This window comes from Mytilus edulis, chromosome 9, assembly GCF_963676685.1.
Source record: "Mytilus edulis chromosome 9, xbMytEdul2.2, whole genome shotgun sequence".
Classification (NCBI taxonomy): Eukaryota; Metazoa; Mollusca; class Bivalvia; order Mytilida; family Mytilidae; genus Mytilus; species Mytilus edulis.
In genome coordinates this window covers 11,489,633-11,513,191 of record NC_092352.1, presented here as the reverse complement: position 1 = coordinate 11,513,191, position 23,559 = coordinate 11,489,633, and the positions used below count along the sequence as shown (strand labels likewise).

General features: G+C 32.4%; 1 protein-coding gene across 1 annotated transcript; it reads right to left on the bottom strand.

Moving 5' to 3' along the window:
* Window positions 1-743: 743 nt before the first annotated feature.
* Window positions 744-23,543, bottom strand: LOC139489512 (protein Njmu-R1-like). Its single transcript, XM_071275999.1, has 11 exons — window positions 23,414-23,543; window positions 21,292-21,336; window positions 20,572-20,697; window positions 13,785-13,913; window positions 10,300-10,354; window positions 7,338-7,457; window positions 6,963-7,027; window positions 6,482-6,630; window positions 5,588-5,688; window positions 1,431-1,501; window positions 744-914 (listed from the first exon to the last, which is right to left on the bottom strand). The coding sequence occupies exons 1-11, from the start codon at window positions 23,491-23,493 to the stop codon at window positions 788-790; spliced, it is 1,068 nt and encodes a 355-aa protein (XP_071132100.1). The 5' UTR covers window positions 23,494-23,543; the 3' UTR covers window positions 744-787.
* Between the last annotated feature and the right edge of the window lie 16 nt (window positions 23,544-23,559).

Below are 23,559 nucleotides of genomic sequence, written 5' to 3'. Positions count from 1 at the left end.
CTATGGGAAGAGCACTCAAAAGAAAATATGGTGTTCGTAAAGATAGTGGCAGTGTTTGCATTTGTTTTAAAAAATATACATAGAAGATTCCCAGTATTTGATGTCAACATCAGTTAACAACAATACGTCTTAATTGTATAAGAAACTGAGTAGAACATATAATCTGATATATTTATATCATATGTGATGTTTTTATTTTACGGTTTAGTGCATTTGTACCTCAAGTGGTTCTATACCTTGAGGGCTCTTTGAATTATTATATCTATTTATTGAAACTCGTTTGGTTGGGTGTATTTTATATCTTTATTTATCAGAATTACATTTTGATGTGCCATGCATAGCTTGTTGGATGGACAGAAATAGGGATGGTCAAGGGTAACACTAAATTTCTCTTATGCCTTTGGCGGGGGGCATAAAAAATAACCTATTCTTTTCCCAAAAGGTATTATTGAATCATCATTCTTTAAAGTCACTTGCAAATGCTGTCTTTAGTGGTGAATTTTCCAGGTAAAAGTTTTTGTAAAGTAATTATACAACTTTGAGAACAAGTACTGTTTGAAATTCAATAAATGTGTCAAGACAAAATCAAAGAGATATAGAAAAGATAAGATATGGGATATTCATCTATGACACAAAATCAGTTAGAACACAGTTCAAATACAAAAACAACTATGGAATTTACCATATAGAAAAAAAAGGTGGATTGCTAGGCAAGGTAAGTCACAACAAGTTTTATAATAATTATTCATTGCAATGTTTAATATAAATAAATAAAATTTAACAACAGTTATGAGATGTGTAAAAGATAGTTTTTCAAATCTGTAAACACATCTTTCACTTCTGCAATCTCATCCAAATGTGCATAGCTCAACAGTATCTCTGAATTTCCTGAGTTCATGATAAATTTGTATGCTCTGAAAAAGAAATGAATAAGTCTAGACATATATTTCATCATTATGTCTATTGATACCCTATAAGAAAGACTTTCTATTTCTTCTTGAATGGTTAATTTCTTAATTTCTATTAAAATAAAGGACTTTCAAAGGCAAAATAAAAACATACGTTCTCTTTCATATGTTAAAATTCAAATTTAAAAAAAAACACCAACACAAAACTTATATACAAGAAATTATTTCTTAAAAGTAAAATCTGGAAAAGTACAAAATCTTTGACAACACAATATTCTTAAAAAAAACATTTAGATATTTAAACAACTATCAAAGAATTGAAATTTCCTGAAGACAGTCAGTAACAGAAATTTTGACATGTTGTATGAAGTTTGAATAGGCAAACAGCAATTTCTGATAAAATATAATTTCAAAAGAAAATACTTTTTTGCAAATAAAAGTTGGATAGTGCCTTCGCACAGATAGTGAATGCAATTGCAACTTCAACCAGGAGAGTATAAAACAGGAGAATTTTTTACATACCTGTAATATGCATAGTAATCTGTTTGTGCTTCCATTAATAGTCTCTTCATTGTATTTATACTGTGGATATACTGAAAATTATAAGAATTTTGATGATTATGATGTACTTATAGATTATCAATGTTTTTTCAAAGGCAGTGTCTGCGCGTACCCGCATGTGGGTACGAATAGTCAACTTGATTGCCTTTCTAGGCTGCACGTACCCACATCCGGTTTATAACAAAATGCCGTCGGATCGGGAATGAAACGTGAAATATATACGGAATTTGTTGCAATTAGTGAATAAATTGATTAAAACTACTCAGAATTTTTATAAATATACACACATATATAAAGGCAAGTGAACAGTTTTTTCTCAGTTAGTAAATATTCTTAAAATGGAAGAGAGTGATATTATAACTGTGGGGAAGACATTTCAGACTTATAATGAATTAGAAAGATTTGTACAGAACTATCAGGCGTTAAATTTCATGCAATTGTATAAAAGAAATTCACAGTCTATAGCAGCCGCAGAGAAAAGAAGAACCGGGAGCACAAAAATTAAAGAAGATTTAAAGTATAACAGAATAAATTTTTCCTGCATTCATGGTGGGAAAAAATTCCAAACAAATTCGACAGGAAAAGGCTGAATACAAGGTATTTGTTTTAAATTGTAGTTTTTAATCGAATTTGCCATTTAACTGGCTATGCGTATAGTCACGTTAAAAAACAATACGATTTAAACAGAGGTAGTTGTTGATGACATAGAAGGTATAACCTTTTTGCCTAACCTTTTTAAGTATTAGTTAAAAGTATAGTTAAATATAAAAGCAAACACAATGGTTTTTTTTAAAGATAATCCGATTTTAATACAGTCTGCATGCACTACAGTATAGTGATTTTAAAAGAAATAATAATAAATAAATAAAATCAATCATATACATGAAAAGACTTAATCACATTTCAGATGTCCATGCAGTCACCATTGATGAAGGACGAAAACAGCACACTGGATGACATTATATCCGAAAAAACAAAGGCTGATGTCAATAACCTTCTTGATGTTTCTCTTATAAACAATAAAATCTTTGATGAAAACGTAAACCTCCAGCGCATTAAAAAATATTTTACCACTGAAGCTTGGAAACAACTAAAAGTTAAGATCACGGAAAGAAGGGAAACATGCGACTGGATATGTATAAAGTGTAAAACAAAACCTACACGATCAGGACTCGTTGGCATGTGATTGCTGTTTAGACTGGCAACATTTGAAATGTGCAGGGTTGAAATCTGTGCCAAAACAATCATATTGGATATGTAAAATTTGTTCGAAATCTTAACTAGTCAGTTACATGAATCATTTATAATTGGTTTAAATTGATTTATTACTTGCTTCTTTAATTTTTATAAAGTCAAGCTTTAATTTTAGTAGTTTTATATATTTTAAAAGGAGTAGGTCCGGTCCGGTAAGGACCGATTTTGGCCTCAAATTTCAGTTTCATCTGACGAAAGATTTTTACCACTTTTTAAACACTTAAGTGTCTATTTCATATGATACAATTAATTTATGTGAAAGATTTTAACTTATTTAGTCATTAAAGACGATTCGATTCTGGCTCAAATATGAGAAATCTACCAAATATGCGAAAAAATGTCACTTTTCAGATGGTTCTCCTCAATCTTTATATATGTTATGTATTATCATTAAATACAACTTCCATTTCAATATTTTGGATGAACACGAATGCGGCCACTTTCGTTTTACACGAAAACCGTCTAAAATTTAACTAAAATGCTGGAATTGTGAAGATTTCAGTAATTTAGCATGAATTAATGGTGCTAGTTCTCAATATATGTGCATTGTATTGTCAAAAAGAGCCCATATTTATGTAGCAGAACCTTTCTACTATCCAATAAATGACTAAAAGTTTACATTTTAACAATTTTGTAAAACTGCTATATTTTGGGGCCAAAAAGGGGTCTTACTGGACCTACTCCTTTCAGTTTCTGTTTTACATTTTACTAAAAGATTATTTTAAAATATCATATGGGTATATTTTTAAATTATTAAAATGTTATTCTTTAAATTTTCATTTAAATTTTATAATAGTATTAATTCCTATCATGTTTTTCTTTTACAGGGACTGTACAGTTTCATTTTACATCATTGTGCATTTAATTTTGCAATGTTTATTATGTATCATTATTTAATAAATACAATTTGAAAATATTATTTTTCATACTCTTCACTCTTTCTACACGAAATCCCCATATTATCGATAATTTCCGTATATATTTCACGTTTCATTCCCGATCCGATGGCATTTTAATAGAAACCCGGATGTGGGTACGTGCAGCCTAGAACGGCAATTTGACTATTCGTACCCACATGCGGGTACGCGCAGACACTGCCTTTTTCAAAGGACAACAAAAGGAAGTTTTTAACGACCTTGACTGGCTATACAGCCCTTAAACGGTCGGCTAAAAAGGAGAGGGTGTTTCTCAGCTACAGTCTCATACATCCTTGAGTTTGATTTGTTGATTGATTGAATAATTGATTGGTGTTAAATACCACTTTCAACACTATTGTGCTATTTGTGAAATCATTGCATGATATAGTCTGCGGACATACAGGAAATAGATAGGTGACAGATATTAAATGTATCACTTGATATAGTCTGCTGACATACAGGAAGTAGATAGTGACAGAAATGAAATGTATCACATGATATAGTCTGCTGACAAACAAGATGTAGATAGGTGACAGATATGAAATGTATCACATGATATAGTCTGCTGACAAACAAGTAGCAGATAGGCGACAGATATTAAATGCATCACATGATATAGTCTGCTGACATACAGGAAGTAGATAGGTGACAGATATTAAATGTATCACATGAAATAGTCTGCTGACAAACAGGAAGTAGATAGGTGACAGATATTAAATGTATCACATGATATAGTCTGCTGACATACAGGAAGTAGATAGTGACAGATATGAAATGTATCACATGATATAGTCTGCTGACATACAGGAAATAGATAGGTGACAGATATTAAATGTACCACATGATATAGTCTGCTGTCAAACAGGATGTAGATAGGTGACAGATATTAAATGTATCACATGATATAGTCTGCTGACAAATATGAAGCTTTGTATAAGATATCAAGAAGCTCTAATTTGTAGTTTTTAAGAAAAGAGGTATGCAAATTCCTTTCATATGCCTCCATGTCAAAAACAAACAAGTATTTAGTTAACAGGCAATAGATAAGTGATGGATCTAAAAATGAGTAACATGAAAAAGCTAACCAACAGAAGGCTTAGTACCAAATATCAAGAAGATCTCATTTGTAGTTGATAAAAAACAAGAATGTGTCCCCAGTACACGAATGCCCCACTCGCACTATCATTTTCTATGTTCAGTGGACCGTGAAATTGGGGTAAACCCTCTAATTTGGCATTAAAATTAGAAAGATCATATCATAGGGAACATGTATACTAAGTTTGAAGTCGATTGGACTTCAACTTCATCAAAAACTACCTTGACCAAAAACTTTAACCTGAAGCGGGACAGACGGACGAACGGACGAACGGACGAACGAACAGACGGACGGACGAACGGACGCACAGACCAGAAAACATAATGCCCCTCTACTATCGTAGGTGGGGCATAAAAATAGAAATGTTTTACAGACCAAAGGATAGAATGTAAGACAGCAGGAAAGATTGATGGAGGTTAACCAGTATATCCCACTCTGAGTCTCTGGAACAGATATAAATAGGTCAACTGAAAAGATATCTATGGTACTAGACAAATGGAAGTTTTTAACGACCTTGACTGGCTATACAGCCCTTGCACGGTCGGTCATATGGTACTAGCTATATATAGTGATACCTTTATATTGGTCTGTTGTAGCATGTGACACAGCCTAAGGATTTCCATTGGTCATGCATAATTTCCTATGACCTACTGGTTATACTGGAAACCGTTTTTGATAGAACAAACTAATCTAAAAAGGTCAACTTTAATCTGCATTTTTTAAATCTTCTTCAAGTTATTTCTCATTTAAATTTTTTGAAAATGATACAATGGAATCCCTTATGTGTTTTTTAAACAAAATATTTAGTTCAACACAAACAAAAACAAGACTGAATATTGCATTGTAATTACCTTGACTTTAAAGGCTTCTACAGCTTGTCTTATTTCTCCAGGGCTGTTATTATCTACAGAGTTTATTGCTTTACTCCAGTGCTCACAAAATTTGGAACATTCTGAAGAATAAATGTAAACAAGTTGCTACTTAAGTCAAAAGTCCATGAACAAAATCGAGACTGAAAAACAAATTAAATACTCTGAAGAAGGCATTTTTATACCAGCTGACAAAACGACAATCAATTACACTCAGTTAATGTTCCAACAGCTATTTTCTCTGTGTTTCAAATAAGTGCACTTACTATTCACTTATTAATATGAGGATATCAGAAAGTGCATTCTATTTACATTTGAATTTGATACTAATTCTGGAATGTTGAAGAAATGTTTTAAAGCTTCATTTTTTTTAAAGGTAATTTGGTCTATGTTCAGAGAAATTATTTCATAACTCTTGACAATAATGTCAACAAAGCTATACTTGAACATTTAAATGCTTGTTTTATGTTTACCCACCAAAAAATTGTATCCCACGAATAATAATGTATCCACAGTATTTATCTCTAGTTAGCATTACTATATTTCAAATTAACCATTCCTAAACACAATAAACATATAGGAATAAAAAAGGAGTGTAAAGGACTCGAGATGCAATCAGACACGTCCCAAGGACTCACAGGTTTTAAAAAAAGTGCGTCCAGCTTGATTTTCATGCTTCCAGGACGTGTATACGCATCTTAAAGAGAACCCTGATACAGTATGTTTTTTTCTCATTGTTAAAAGCCATATGATTGCCTATAATTGCTAACACCCAATTCTTTGAACTTGGGTGGATAGGTGTCTCATTGGCAATCATCATAACCACATCTCCTTATTTTTATAAAGTATTTTTTTCATGATCAAAAACGTACTAACTAATGTTATCAAACATGGGTTGATCATTACTGAATGTAACATTTACAGACTTCTGTGGTATGGATGCTGATGAGATATCAATTAACATATCCATACTTCCTGTAGATTCGTCTCCAAACATATTGGACATATTGCACAATTTTATGAACCTAAAATAAAAATCAGCTTTATCAGTATATAACATAATGTCAACCTACAGAAGTCCAACAATTAAAACCCATGTTGTGAAACAGTTTGTAAGGAGAGTTTTTTGGAGGGTGGTTAATTGTAAAGCATAATGAAAGAGAACAGCTAAGGTCAAACAGGGTTCACTGATAGATATTCTAATTCATAGGATATTTATAGCATAAAAAAATATCATCACGTAAAACATTTACCACACAAAGGTACATAGGTTAAATAAACCTCAACATTTTTACAGGAATATACCCATAACATTAAATAGAGTGTGATGAAACTAAACTAATTAAAAACGACTTGCCTTTTGAGATCAGAACAAACTGATTCTTTTCCTCCATCAGCTTTTAAACAACCATCAATTAATGCCTAAAATACAAAGTATAATTAAGTGTATGACAGAAGAATATTGATAAGTGATGAGAAAAGCTCACGTTGGCCTCAGGCAGAGTGAGCTAAAAATGAAAAGGGATACAAGTTTGGCTGACATCTTGCAGTGGATTATGAGCTAGAAATCTTAAATATCCTAAGGACAGACATTAATTGGAACATGTTAAATATAATACACATATGAGTCGGATAATGACATATATCTGTATTGTCTGAGAGTGCATAATTAAAGTATAAAATTTATGTTATTTTAAACAACTCATCTGCGAACAAACATTTTAGTACTTACACAATATAAAAGAAATTTAAGATCTTGCTGTAAAAGCTGAACACATCGACACAGAAAATCCAATATTGTCTCATGCCATTTTTCCAGGAATTTTATGGCAGCAGTTGGTACATCTGTTTTCTGAAATATATCAGGATATGCATATAAATTGTATTTGTTTTAATGAATCAAACATATTTGGGCAGCTAAGGCTGTATAAAGAAAACTTTGTAATTATCTTCATGTCAATAGTCAATGTCTAAGTAGAAAACATATCTACTGATACAAACTGATGCCAAATGTCATGATAGAAATTATTATAAATTAAGGAATGTCATGAATGTATCTCCCTCATGCAAAGCTCTGATTCCTTTCACGGATTTGGCTATACTTTTAGGACCTTTTGGATTATAGCTCTTCATCTTTTATATAAGCTTTGGATTACAAATATTTTGGCCACGAGCATCACTGAAGAGACATTTATTGTCGAAATGCGCATCTGGTGCAAGAAAATTGGTACCGTTAATTTTATTATCATAAATGTAGGTGGCTTGAATAAGCTTACCTCAAAATAAATTGCTTCCCTCAGCGCAGCTAGATACACCTGCAGAGGTCAATGGACACAATATTCACGCTTGATACAGGTCTGAATATGAATTGTAATTTTATATTTGACACAAAATAGGTTTCTGAGACAGAATAACTGTAACTAGTCAAAAAACTTAGAATTGGTTATATGATTTGAATTTTATATATTTTTTGCTTTTGTGCAATTCACTAGCTGTTGAGAATTGACCACCACCCCCAACTCAAACCCTAAACAAATAAATGATTACCCCTTATTTTTTTCTTTTGGGCAATACACTATGCTGTTTTACTATTGATCCCCCCCCCCCTTTTTTTTGGAAATAGTTCAAACCTGACATTTTTTTATACATAATTTACAAGTAGTGAAAGGGAGGTTAATCCAAACATACACAGCATTGTACTTTAAATGTATTATGATCACCTCCCTTACAATGCTATGAAATTGTCTAATTTGTCCATTAACAAGAAAAACCTTGTTTTCCACCTTTTTTGCCCCTCATTCCTAAATGATTTGAGCCATAACCCCTAAAGTCAATCGAAACCATCCATTTGTGGTATGGAAACTTGTGGTATAATTTTAGAGAGATTCATACACTTAACCACAAGTTATTGTCTGGAAAATACAAAAATGCTAATTTTGGCCCCCTTTTGGCCCCTAATTCCTAAACTGTTGGGACCATAACCCATAAACGCAATCCCAACCTTCCTGTAGGGGTATGGAACCCTCTGGTAAAAATTTATAGAGATCCATTTGCTTTAACTAAAGTTATTGTCCGCAAACTAAATGTGTCTTCGGACAACGATGCAAATGATGACAACTTGGTAGCATTATATGAGGCAAATTTTTGGCGGTCATATAAAAAATTAATAACTGAATCATGACCTTAAAGGTCTAATGTCATTCACATGTTACAATTGAATGTATTTCATCAGATGATTATACATGCATGTGCCAGGCCACATTTAAAAGAATGTCTGTTTCCCCTCCTCCGGGTCTACCCTTTGTAAACAGACCAGGAAGGCAGGTTTTTTTTGTTTTTTTTTAAATGGATGTGATTGTCATAGCATGGTCACATGAATGGTTTGACTTGTCCAGTCCAGGCCACGTATCAGTTGTTTGTGCTCAATTTGAGTGTATTTATTTAGATAATCAATCCTTCTGCTTTCAAGCACTTTCCAAAAATGGAAACAAATTATTTTCAGGAAAAAAATATTTTCGATTTTTTTTGTGGAATATAATTTTTTGACCCGGGGGCTTATTTTTGACCCGGTTGGGGGGGAGGGGAAACAAACATATTTTTAATTTTGGCCCCAGATATTTTTATTATGAAGATAACAATTGCTACCATGCCTAACAATTAAATAATTTGACACAACTATTTAAAAAAAATTAATAACTTGAAGAATTTTATATGTACATGTACAGTGTACATTGTTTTCCTGTCTGTTTTTATACAGTAATTTTATGAAAATAAGTTTTCAGGGAATAGGCCACTTTCGAGTTCATCCGTCAACCGAAAAAACTCGTCAATTATGCGCGCCTTTATGACATCATTTATCAGATAGAGGGGATCGCCTGTACCCCAGCACTATTAACATTCATCAAGCGTCTTTAGTGATTGTCATTGTGCAGGATAAACTAGAAATAGTGTTTGTTTTGTAAGTACTTAATCACAATTCCTTGATGACAGCAGAACTGATTGTCAATTATGAGAATTTAATTTACTGAATAATTTGTGCAATATAGTATTATAGTTTTCCAACCACTTACTCAACAATTGAACAGAAGTGATGATGCCCCTAAACGCATGATTGATGTTCACTAAAACCAGACTTTTTGACGGAAATGTATCGAACTGGAAAGTTGTCTATTGATCCACATTGATAGCTAAAATGAACCTTAGTCATAGAAGGATTCTTCCTTTAATGATATGCTAGATTATGTAAAACAAACTGTGGATTCAAATATTTTCGTGGGTACAAATATTCATGGATTGAGAAAAACTAGCATTTTTGTGAATATTTGATTATGTTGTTTTGCCAATGTCTATGAACAAGGAAATAGAACATACGTATTCCTTGAACAATTAAATTTGTGGTTCACCTGTTTCCACAAAACAGAGGAAAATCAGTATACAATAAATAATAATGAATCCGCACTACATGTGGATACTGTAATTCAGAAATTATTGCATGCTTTTATTATTGCGATTTGTCAGTTTAGACTTAAATGCGATTTTAATGTTGACCATATTGAGAAAAACCCTGTTAAATTCATATGAAATATTTCAAAATGCAAGCTTAAATTATTGTGTTTACAACTTTGTCGAATTTTTCGCAATAATTTCTTAATTTACAGTATATCAACATGATTAAATAATATATTTTTACTTACATTTCTAATTTCCTCTGATAGTTTTTCACAGTAAACATCCAAATCTTGGGTGAATGTAATCTTTGTTAAGGAAATCATCTACACTTTAGTTTAAATCATAATCAGAAGAGAAGTTTGGGCCTTTATGTTATTTTAGGGGTCACCCCTATATTAAGCTTAAACAAACTATCCTTTGTTCTAAACCTTGCCCATAACCATACCTAACCATAGCCCTTGCCCAAAACCCTAATCCCAACCTAGAACAACCTTTAACTTAATCATTCCCATAAATGAACCCTAACCCTAAAATTTAGGAACCACTAAAGTAAAAGGCCAAATTTTGCCATTGTGTTAGCTGGTATCATCTTTGTGGCTTTAATTATTTCTGCATCATGCATTTTTTTTGGCATTAAAATTATTGATCAATGGGCAGGGGCGGATCCAGCCATTTTAAAAAGGGGGTTCCAAACTCAAGGTAAAGGGGGGGTTCCAACTACATGTCCCCGTTCAAATGCAATGATAGTCTAAATCAAAGAGCTGAAAGCTCTGAGGAAAAATGACGCCACTGTCTCTAATATTGGGATAGTTTTTATGCAAGTCTTGATTTTCACATACCTTAATTAGTTTAACAGTGCAACATGTCTCGTAAGCATATAATTGATATTTGTATATGTGTGTGTGTGAAGTGAAGGTGACAACTGGCTGTGGTTTTTTTAAGACAAATGAATAGGTCAAGACTACCTGAATTGTACAAATAAATACCGTAGAAAGGCTTGTATATTTCTCACTGGTACATAGTCTGAATCCGTGTCCGTTCGCGCCCATTCACGTTTGCGCCCACTCATGTTCGCCCCTTTCACTTTCACAGCCTACATGTTCGCACCCAATCTTAATTGGTTTTGTGTTTAATAACTCTGTAAGCAAGTGTTTTCTTATAAGTATAATTGTTGTCATTGTCTCAAAAATAAAGTGTTGAATAAATCTTAATCATGTTTTGGATAGGGTATTGTTAAAAATAATAATAATCCTTTCTAAATAAAGTGGTATTTTGTCAACGTTTTATTTTGTGTTGAATAACTCTTAATCATGTTTTGGTTAGTGTATTGCTATAACTTTGTTTCATTGACTTCTTTCAAAATGAAGTGAGATTCTGACTATGTTTTTTTCTGTGTGTTGAATAAATTTTATCATGTTTTGGTTATAATAGTGGATTGCTATATTTTGGTTCCTATATTTTATTGCTTCGTTGTTTCAGATCAAAGGGACCAAGCTGTTAAAAACAATTATCTTTTGTGTTTTTCCTTTAAAATCTTCAATGTTTTACTCATACCAAGCTATAAATACATTCAGTATTTACACCAAAGCAATTTAAAACAACAATCATGATTTTCCAATTATTCAACTTGAATTTGAATTAAAATTGGGCGCGAATGAGTAGAGTGCGAACGGACCTTGGGTGCGAACGTGCGAGCTGCGAACATGTAGGGTGCGAAAGTGTATTGGGCGCGAACAGACCTGATACCACAGTCTGAACCCCCTTCTCCCACAAAATATTGAGTAAATAATCTTTTGGTTACTGTTATCAAAGGTCTAATGAAACTCAGGTAATTTCAAACATTTGTCAAAGAATTCTAGTCAAACCGGTACCTGGTTAAATTGGCACCTGGACAAATCAGCACCTGGTTAAATCGACACCTGATATAGTCAATTCGTCACCCATGTTAAATATATATTTTTAACAGTATTTTAAGCAAAAAGAGTAAAAATAAGAAAGGGGTTGCCAGAATTTTTTTCAGTATTTAAGCAAAAAGAGTTAAATACTAACTTTCACATTTTTGGGTGTTCATGTACATTTTGTATATATTTATTTTTCTCAACTAAATGACTTTTTTGGTGTATTTTTAATGATATATATATATGAGTAGTCCAAATAATTATTACGTCTGGCAAGGCTTTTTTTATTTCATTCTGGGACACCTTCCTATGACCGCAAGGCTATGTTAATTTTTTTCTGGGACGCCCAGAAAAAAAAAATATCCTAGCCAGACGTCATAATTATTTGGACTAATACATGAGATATTGGATATTTTTATGCATTATTTTAACCAGATGAGCATTTTACAGGATTGTTGGTTTAATGCTGTTTAAATTTTACTGAAAAAACACCTTAAATTTGCTAATTATTTGGCATGAAAGTTTGATTTATTGAAAGGGACTCATAGTTTTCCATTTTATTTTAATAATTGTCTAATTGTTAAAACAACAGTTGGGTAAGGGATTCGTTGTTTACCTTTATACACAACAACATATTCACTTTGGTTTCTTTATTTACCTAAATACACAACAACATATTCACTATGTACTTGGTAACAGTTATTAATTAATTGAATAGAAAATATTATAACAAATATTATTGGATGCCGAATTGACGTCAAATAGGTGCCGATTTGACTAGATGCCAATTTAACCAGGTGCCGACTTAACTTGTACGTTTCAATTCCTCTGCGATCGTTTGCGGTATTTTCTTGAGAAAACCTATTTTCCATCATCAAAGAGAAGAAGAAACTGCTTGAAAATGATTCTGGAACGCTTCATGATTGTTAGAATAAGTTTAATTCACTCAAATAACAATTTTGAAACTTGCGATGTTTAAACAGGAAGTTTCAAAAGCACGTGTAAAAGAAGAAATTAACCGGTGAGAGTGGAAATCCGTACATGACAGATATCACTATAGTACGACTTTGAAAGTAAAACAGTTCCATCCTTTTGTAAAACAGTCTTTAATATACCTATCACATTAATGTTTGAAGGGTCTTAAGCTTATTCAAACCATATAAGTCGGTATGAAACACCAAAACGGAATGAACAATAACCGATTACGTTTTGTAGTTTACAAATTCTAAACTGGTTCCCGTCAAACTACAACACTTTGTTCGAGTGTAGTGGAATACAAGCAGGAACCAGTTTGTATAGTAAATTATGAAACCGAGTGTAAACTGGTTCCTGGCTGATAACTACACAATGATAATGCATAATGATAACACAAGCAGATTCCAGTTTGTATGGAAAATAGTAAATACGAAACCAAGCGCGGTAGGCAGAGAAATGTTATGAAGTTCAGGTCGGCAGTAATGGAACAATGACTGCGTCATTTTCCAAAAACCGGAAACCACCCTGGATACGCCACTGATGGGATTGAACTTTTATATTCCAAGAAAGATGTGTAACAAGGACTCTACATAGACCTCTGCTAAACTGTTGCAATTGAGTTCCAAGAAATGCTTACATTTCAAGAGAGTGGTGCTTGAATAATGGTTTTGTCAACAGAAAAAACTAAAGAAGGCTTTGCAATAAAGAGACTAAAAAATATATGAGAAAACTGTGTTTCCTGTTATGTTTAAAAAATGTGTTTATCTGACACTGCATGACTTTAGATGAATGCATACCCATCATAAAAAATATCTTTTCAAAGACACCATGAACCTATTCAGTTTATGTAAGGATATATCTCCAGCATTTCTGCTTCAGGTGCAAGAAAACAAACTATATATTTCACATTTCCTCCATCTTCTCTAATTTCTTTATCTTTCAGCATACAATAATAACAAGACCATGTCTCTGTTTTCTCCTCCTCACTGAAACAGATTATATTGCTTTATAATATAAGCAAATCAATACTGTAAATTCACATATTTTTACAATTTATTTATTTTGTGCATTTTATAGGGTGCGAATGTCAGATACCAGTCCTTTAACGCATGTTTCTATATCTATTTGTTTTGTCAGATCATTAATATTAATATATCTTAACCGAAATTGGTCTTATTTTTGGGTAATCATTCTTCTTGTCTCTAATAGGTGAGACCTCACAGTAGGGGCATTAAAAACTTAAAATGACTCCACCAAACACAAAGAGACAAAATCTTTTAATACCTGGTATAGTTATTAAGAATACATAAGGCGTCCACATATTAATTCATGAATAAAAGTAATAACCAGCAATTTCACCTTTTAGTAAAATTTTACTCCACAGAAGGTGTCTTGAAGTGCATTTTATTACCAAGATCTCTTGAAGAGTTACTGTTGTTTGTGTGTAGTTTTGTTTGTTGATATTTCAGCATTGATTTTATCCTTGAAATTTTCTTTGAAGTTGTTACTTTTTATAATGTGCATCTTGAAATATCTTTTTATCGCAATATATTAAAAGTTAAATCTTGTGAAATAGAAAACAAATTGCTGTTGCTATGGGCAAAGATTTGCTGTTAGGGATAAAATAAATTGATTTTGCCAAGAAATGTGCAGGACATTGTGTTACATTTAAACTAGTGTTGTCTGAAGGACCGAATATCGAATACCAAAAACGCTGTCTGGTTAACCGGACTCTTTCAATTTTAATAGATTTGATATAGATATGTATTGAAATCATTGCATAATTTTGTTCTTTTTTTTTTAATTATCCTCGTTGTAATTAATTTGACGGAAAAATTGTCCAAAATATTAATTGCAATTATTATTCCAAAAACCATAAAGTTTATAAGAACTTAGACAACTTGTCTATCACCTCAGGGCGAGATCTTAATTAAACATAATTAGTATACATGTTCTTTTTTAAAACAGTATCTTTAAGAAATTCGATTTAATTTTACGACTCACTTCATTATGTTTTTGATCTAATATTGCGTAGACCTTCATCTGAATGTGCGACCTCCATCGTACAAGGCTTTGTCATACTTTAAACAATATAACAACTTTAAATTTATGAAATGCATATCAACGTGAACATAATTACTGTAGAGTAACACGCTTAATCTTTTCAAGTTAAAACACATTATTTTTGTACATCAAGAGAAAATAAAACAATCATCGGTTTCAGACATTTTTAAGAAGTTTGGTTATCTTTTCAATCTGAAGTTATTACAAACGCCATGGCAGATACGGAAGTATTATATTATTAATAACAAAACTTAGCCAAGAAATCCTCACAAACATTGCCAAAGGATAAACTTCAATTTATCGTATTATTATAACGTACATGTGTAGGGTACTGAGACTTCTGATAAGGTCTTCAAATTTCAACTTAAACTATCAGTTAACCGGTTAATCAGTCGAACGATTATCCGAGTAACCGGTTAGTGAAAATTGTTCGATTTGACAACACTAATTTAAACAGTGTAAAATTTACTGCATCTGAAACCGTTTTGATTTCAATTATAGATTTAAGCTGTATATTTAGCATATTTAATGAGTTTTTATACTAAATGCTTGGCAACAAAATACAAGATAGACCTAAAAAGTCACCATTTTCAAAAAGGTCTACGTATAGAGTTACAACATACAAACAAAAGTTAAATTAAATTTGAGTGTGAGGCCAAATAGGGCCTTTATTGCCCCTTGTCATTTTGGTGACAATATTGATTCAATTTTATTTGTTATTTTGAAAATCTTTTTGTTAATGAGGAAAATTAAGAGCGCTGGCAAATTCAGAGCTAAATAATTCAAAGTCACTGGACCATGACCTAGGAGGATAGGGCCTCAAAGAGCTTAGAAACTGATATGTACCGACAGTTATGCAACTTTATATAAAATATTATTGATCTATTACTTGTAGTTCTGAGTAAACTTAACAATTGTTGACTCTGATGGAAAAGCAACACCTTTATCTCACCTTCTTCCACTCGCTGATGGAAAAGCAACACTTTTATTTCACCTTCTTCTATTCGCTGATGGATAAGAAACACCTTTATCTCACATTCTTCCACTCGCTGATGGAAAAGCAACTCCTTTATCTTGTGACGAAGTCAGTGGATTAAATACATATTTTATTATGTAATTACAAAGTCAAGAAAGATTCTAAAGTTCAAATGTTCGAATGTTCACAACTGTCTTTAAAGTAGAATTGTTCGAATGTTCAGTATCTCACACGGGCACGTGATCGTATAGTGGTATAACTGTTCGTTCCTGTTAGAGTATTTCGGATATTAAGCGCATGAGTTCCAGCCTACCCATGAGGGGGGAGACCTTGGCGGAATCTCCGTTACCAATCTGTCCTCATCTAATTCTCGTCTAATCGAATTCTACCAATCTGTCCTAATCGAGTCCAAAGCTGGATCTTATATAGTTCAGAGGGGCCATCCATCAAGTTCAAAAATAGCCATAAATGTCAATAGTTGTATAGAGTAGTCTAGCTAGTAAGTAATACATGTACTAGGTTGGTCAGTTGACAATGTTATTAACATCTGCGCAATGCAATTATATAACGTCAGCAAAATACATTAACGATAAATGTCTGCAAGGGTCAAATACATGTACTTGAAATTGTATTAATTATGTAACTAGTAGATTGGAACACAAATTGTGTTACATAATGCCTTCCCTCGCAATGAGAACGAATGTTCGGTAAAATACAATAGTCCTTCTTCATTTATGCTATTATAAATCCAGTAGTTCCTTGTTAAGTTTTCGGTAACCATCACCACATATATATAGTTCATAAAATTCGGCAATTCCAACATCTGGATACAAAGAGTTCATAAAACCCGCCACCATCATAGTATAAAGTTCATCAACTGCTGGAAAGGGCGCAAATCTTGGTACAAGTGTCGGTCATCATCATCTCCATTACGAAGTACTTGACGCATCTAGCTGGTTAGTTCGTTCTTCTTAAAAGAGGCTGTTAACATCGGCATTCAGTTAAGTTTGGTCCATAACCAATGGCGCGGAGGAAGACATCTCTCTGTTATCAGTAACATCTATTCCAACCAATTGCGAAGACACCATTTGTTTTTACCCAATTGTTCGTGGCATTAGAACCAGAACTCCCAACATTCTTTTTGGCTAACCAAGATATATTCTTAATTAATTAACAGTACAAAAATATGGCTATTCCAATGAAGATCGCACCTAAACCCCACTGATAAATTTATCTCAATTTGGACAAACTAAAACTTTTTTACTTCCCCTTATTTCTTTTTTTCCCTATTATTTATCATCTATCAGATTATTAATAGTTTGTTCACTCGCCTTGAGTTCGCATGATTGTCCAAGCCTAGCAATATTTTGTAAAACAATTTCTACATATAAATCAATACAATACGTTCTATTTTTATATCGAATTATCCATTAAAACAAAATTAAAATAAAAGGGGGAATCTGTTGTATACAACTTCTACAAGTTTTAAAAATCTACCTAATAAAAACAAGATATGTTTATTTATTCATTACTTAAGATATACATTTATATATAAATTTACAATCAAATAAGTTAATCAATCATTTAATGTAACCCCTACACCTACATGATACACATGAAATTTTTTTAATAAAAAAATATATTTTACCTTGTTAGCAATTGTAATACTTTTATTTCTTTAACCTTAGTGCCTCATTATTTAATCTGAACTCTAAATAAAGACCAAAGATTTATTCTCATCACTCTTTAAAAAAAAACCATTTAAGATTCCTTTGATAAAATTTCAACTACGTCTTGTTACTGACTATTTTTCATATTTGACAACAACAACACCAACAACACCTTGTTGCAAAAAAAAAATGTCGTTCTCCTTAATCTTTTACATTTTTTAAAAAATAGTATAAAGTGTCCTTATCATAATGATCCCTTCCTTTTTTATATATCTAATAAAAAAAAAATTCATTTGTTTTAAAATTTCAAACCTACTGCCTATCCTATTTAAACATTTCAATACGACTCAGCGTTAGGGTATAAATTGAAATCTGATTTTAAAACTTAACTAACATCTTAAAAACTAAAACAATTAAAAAAAATCTATGCCTACTTATGAACAAACTGACACATCGCTAAGATTCTTTCTTCAACACCTTAATTAATTATTTCCTTATTCTTATCTTTATTTCTAATAATAATCCTCAAATTAAAGTGTTCATGAAAAATTTCAATTTTACTGTAAAGCTAGTTTTCCTTTAATATCAATTATCTATTTCACTTAAATTTTCTCGTTACGTTCATATGTATCACTTTTTTTTTTAAATTTAATATCAATCTACCACAACAATACTAGTATGTAAATCCCTTAGGGCAAAACATATTTATGTGCTATTTTCTGAAGATACGTCTCTTTTCCTATTTTAAAACAATATGTTAATATGGCGTAATCTAACACCATAAAAAAAAACTTGCACCATTTAATTACTAACATCACTTATGTTAATCAACCGAAGAAGGGGTTGGAATCTAAAATTATAGACTATTTGTTTTCTCTAAACAAATGTGCGTACACACTACCAACCTACGTAAACCCATAATTATCAATGGCTAGAATACGCAAACAATGTATCCTCAATGTACCCTTAACTTCATCTACCAAAGGTTCTAATTCAACCTTAATTTACACCGGTGCTCTACTAATTTTACGTAAAACATATGTTTTCTAGAATAATTGAGTGTATCTTCAAAAAAACAACCCATAATATGACCAAAAACCACCATTAAATACGGAACAAAAAATGCTAATGTATCAGACATTTTATCTTTTTACAAATTTACTTTAAACGAAAAACTAGCTTCTCTATAACTTTACAAAAAAAAAAACGGTTTATTTTTTTAAGAATCATATGTATAATCTATCCTATCTCTTAAACAACACGTACCTCATTAAAAATAACACACAAAAATAACCTTTCATTCTGATAAAAAAAAATGTGTATAATATTCATAATTTTTAAATTGACCTATAATACCTTAAAACACTCAATAAAAAGTTTTATTTGAACCACATCTCGTGAACAAACTTCAGATTTTCAGCCTTTTAAAAATACGGCCTCACTTCCTTTAAAATCAAAAACTTTACTTAATATGTGTGCCATCCCTTGAAAAGCCATTTCTACTTGTTGTACTGACATAGAAATATCTTGATTTTCCATTAAGAAAAATGAAGGTAACTGAGTTCTTACCTTTTATATTCCTTCGCGTTATTTTAGACAATCCAAGTCGATCGTGGTCAAACGGCATCAAATCGTGACTTATGTGACAAAGTCATTAATAGGATAAATATATTTTATTATGTAATTACAAAGTCAAGAAAGATTCTAAAATTCAAATGTTCGAATGTTCACAAACTGTCTTTAAAGTTGTATTGTTCGAATGTTCAATATCTCACACGGGCACGTGATCGTATAGTATAACTGTTCGTTCATGTTAGAGTACTTCGGATATTAAGCACATGAGTTCCAGCCTACCCAAGAGGGGGGAGACCTTGGCGGAATCTCCGTTACCAATCTGTCCTCATCTAATTCTCGTCTAATCGAATTCTACCAATCTGTCCTAATCGAGTCCAAAGCTGGATCTTATATAGTTCAGAGGGGCCATCCATCAAGTTCAAAAATAGCCATAAATGTCAATAGTTGTATAGAGTAGTCTAGCTAGTAAGTAATACATGTACTAGGTTGGTCAGTTGACAATGTTATTAACATCTGCGCAATGCAATTATATAACGTCAGCAAAATACATTAACGATAAATGTCTGCAAGGGTCAAATACATGTACTTGAAATTGTATTAATTATGTAACTAGTAGATTGGAACACAAATTGTGTTACAATCTCACCTTCTTCCACTCACTGATGGAAAAGTAACACCTTTATTTCACCTTCTTCCACTCGCTGATTGAAAAGCAACACCTTTATCTCACCTTCTTCCACTCACTGATAGAAAAGCAACACCTTTATTTCACCTTCTTCCACTTGCTGATGGATAAGAAACATTTTTATCTCACCTTCTTCCACTCACTGATGGAAAAGCAACACCTTTATCTCACCTTCTTCCACTCACTGATAGAAAAGCAACACCTTTATTTCACCTTCTTCCACTCCCTGATGGAAAAGCAACACCTTTATCTCACCTTCTTCCACTTGCTGATGGAAAAGCAACACCTTTATTTCACCTTCTTCCACTCGCTGATGGAAAAGCAACACCTCTATTTCACCTTCTTCCACTTGCTGATAGAAAAGCAATACCTTTATCTCACCTTCTTCCACTCACTGATGGAAAAGCAACACCTTTATCTCACCTTCTTCCACTCGCTGATGGAAAAGCAACACCTTTATTTCACCTTCTTCCACTCGCTGATGGAAAAGCAACACCTTTATCTCACCTTCTTCCACTCGCTGATGGAAAAGCAACACCTTAGTTTCACCTTCTTTCACTCACTAATGGAAAAGAAACACCTTTATCTCGCCTTCTTCAACCTTCGTCGCAGTCAAGACAAAACATATTATTTTGAATTACTAGTACTTACAAATCTTTTAATTGATTTCTTACCTTACTTCGAACTGTGTTACACTGCCAGCACCAAAATACACAGCACTTTTTGATAGCTTTTGGGATAATAATTTCCTCAGTTCGATTTCTAGAGAAGCTGGAACATCTGTGCATAGTACTGTTAAGCTAAAAATACAAAATACATGCTGTATATGTGAAATAATGTTTTAGAGTATACATCAGTTCCTGTCTATAACATTAAGTATATATATATTAGATTAATAACTCTGTATTGCTACTTTCACTTTTCATTGTTTCTCTCACCATGACGACGTCAAATTGCACCACTTTGAGTACTTCAGGGATTTATTTCTGTATTAAAATTGTCCTGATGAAGCCTGCCTTGCAGGCGAAACATGTAGACCATAGCAAATAAAATTGCAGACCATTCGAAGTGTTGTTGTCAATTTTGAGTATCATTTTAATGTTGCATTTATTTGCATAATTTGACAACCCTGCATACCAAGGTATCCACTTCAGGGACTCTAACGAAATGATTCACACAGGCGTTGGTTCACCACATGGAATTTAATTATATATTAGATTAGTATTAGGATCAAAAGGAAAATGTACAAATTGGTGATAAACTAAAGTACAGACACATCTAAGTTAGCTTTTAATATATATATGTTTGGTACCATATTTCTACACTATATTACCAATTAATAGTAGTACCATTAACTGGACAAGCGATAAAAATATACAAATAAGTATATAAACCTGTAACTTTCCTCTTCTTCAACATTATCCACTTCTTCAGTATTGCTAAAATACATTAAAACAAGCATTTATTATTATCTACGAATAACTTTATAACAATTTAAATGTTATCAATATATAGTAGGTACTCTTGTTGATGCATATAAAATTGAGAATGGAAATATGCATTTGTTTTGTGCTTATGATTGCTGCAGAACTTTTTTCGTTGATACTTGTATCTAATTATCCTGCATATGGTACTAACATGTGTGGTCCTCATATTTAGGGAATATTTGAAGATGCAATTTAAACACCAACTCATCCATCATTCCCATAAATGATGATTAGTTTTCAAGGGGTCATTTTTAAGTGGGACAACTATTTTAATCAGTTAGACAATTTGAAATAATGCTGATTTTAGTTGGTTGAGATTGATCTCTTCTAAATATTGGGGATTGGATGTTTGCTAGGAAGTTAAAGGGAGAAGATGGGGGCATTAAGCTTCTTCACATCACATTACCAGAAATAAATTAATGGAATCATAAAAAAATAAAATAATAAAAACTAATCCACACTTATAACAAACAAATATTAAATGCAACTTTCAAACAACCAATGACAAGTTGCCTCATTTCCATATCATCCAAGACCATCTCGTTCAAATTTTCTACCAACTTGCCTAACTCATGTTATAAACTCTATCCTCTTATCAATGAAGTTTAATCCCACTGTATTGAAACCTAACAACTCACCACTCTTATGAAAAGTTGTTTGTTCGTTATTACGGGAAATATGAATACTTTTCATTTTTTGTACAAGTTATCAGGTCTTGTGTTGTGTATATATATGCTCATATGTGTTTTGAAGTAAAGTCTTGAGAATTGTGTCCCTTTTTACAAGTGTTGTATAATGATGCATATTTGTCTTGTGATGTTATCTATCTCTCCTAAATAAAAATGTCATGGCAGTAATGTGTTTTTTTGTTGCTCTCGATGAAATATAAGTTTAGCAGCATGGGAAGGCAAGTATGGTCAGATCATACGTTTTTTGTACATCATATGAATTCGTACTATGCATACTTTTTCAATGGAAATTGTGACATCACTATGTATTTTTAATAGCACAAAAACTCATGAGAAGAGGATATGTGTCCCCTTTTCATGCAATATTCCTTTAGCAGGATAATCTGATATAATTCCTTTTCATAAGTGGGTAGGGTTGCCTTGGGTGGATCCAGAAATTTATAGCAAGAGGCTCTCAAGAGCCTGAATCACTCACCTGCATTTCAGGAGAAGATTTTTAAGTGTTAGCAAACTTAATGAACAAATAGTGTAAATTTCTTTAATGGGCAATTTTAAGGGGTCAATTGTCAATTTTTGTCATATAACTTTTTTATAGATCTTACTTTGCTGAACATTATTGCTGTTTCCAGTTTATACTTATCTATAATGATATTCAAAATAATAACAAAAAAAAACTGTGAAGTTTCGTTAAAACTACCATGAATTTGGTGGCAGCAACGTCATGAACGTTGCTGGATTTGTCTGAAAATTTCAGGGCTGATAAATTTTGACCAATTGAACAATTTTACCACTGTCAGATTTGCTCTCATAGCTTTAGTTTTTGAGATATAAGACAAAAACTGCATTTGACCCCTTTTTCTATTTTTAGACATGGCGGCCATGTTTGTCGCTGGATCAATTTAACCTTGGATACAATTTATAAACTAGATACCCTAAGGAACATTAAGTTAACTTTTGAAGGTATTTGGCCCAGTAGTTTAAAAGAAGATTTAAGAAATAGTTTACGATGCTGACAGATGACGACGGACGCCAAGTGATGGCATAAGCTCAGATGGGAACCTTGGGGCCCTGGTGAGCAAAAAATGCATTGATCAAACCCCCATACCCTGGATTCGTCACTGGTTTACAGGTTTTTATTCAGCAGGATTATTTGCCTGTTCAATAGTGGGTCAAGTTGGTAAAACTTAAAAAGGTCGAGTTGGTAAAACTTAAAGTGGGGCGAGTTGGCAATAGGGCGATCTGTTTCGGTTCGTTCAATCTATTCCTATCAAAACTGATCAAGTCTACAATATGTTTCAGCAAACGTGTGTACTTTCTAAAATTGAATTAAATATTATTACATGCTATCATTGTAGTCAAAAAGTGTATAAAAGCGACGAATTACACTTTTATTCGAGCTATCACTTTTGCCTTCGTCCATCGGGAAAGTCTTTTAATGACTTAAACGCTTTTGAAGTAATCTATTAAGAAGCCTTATGAAAAGCGT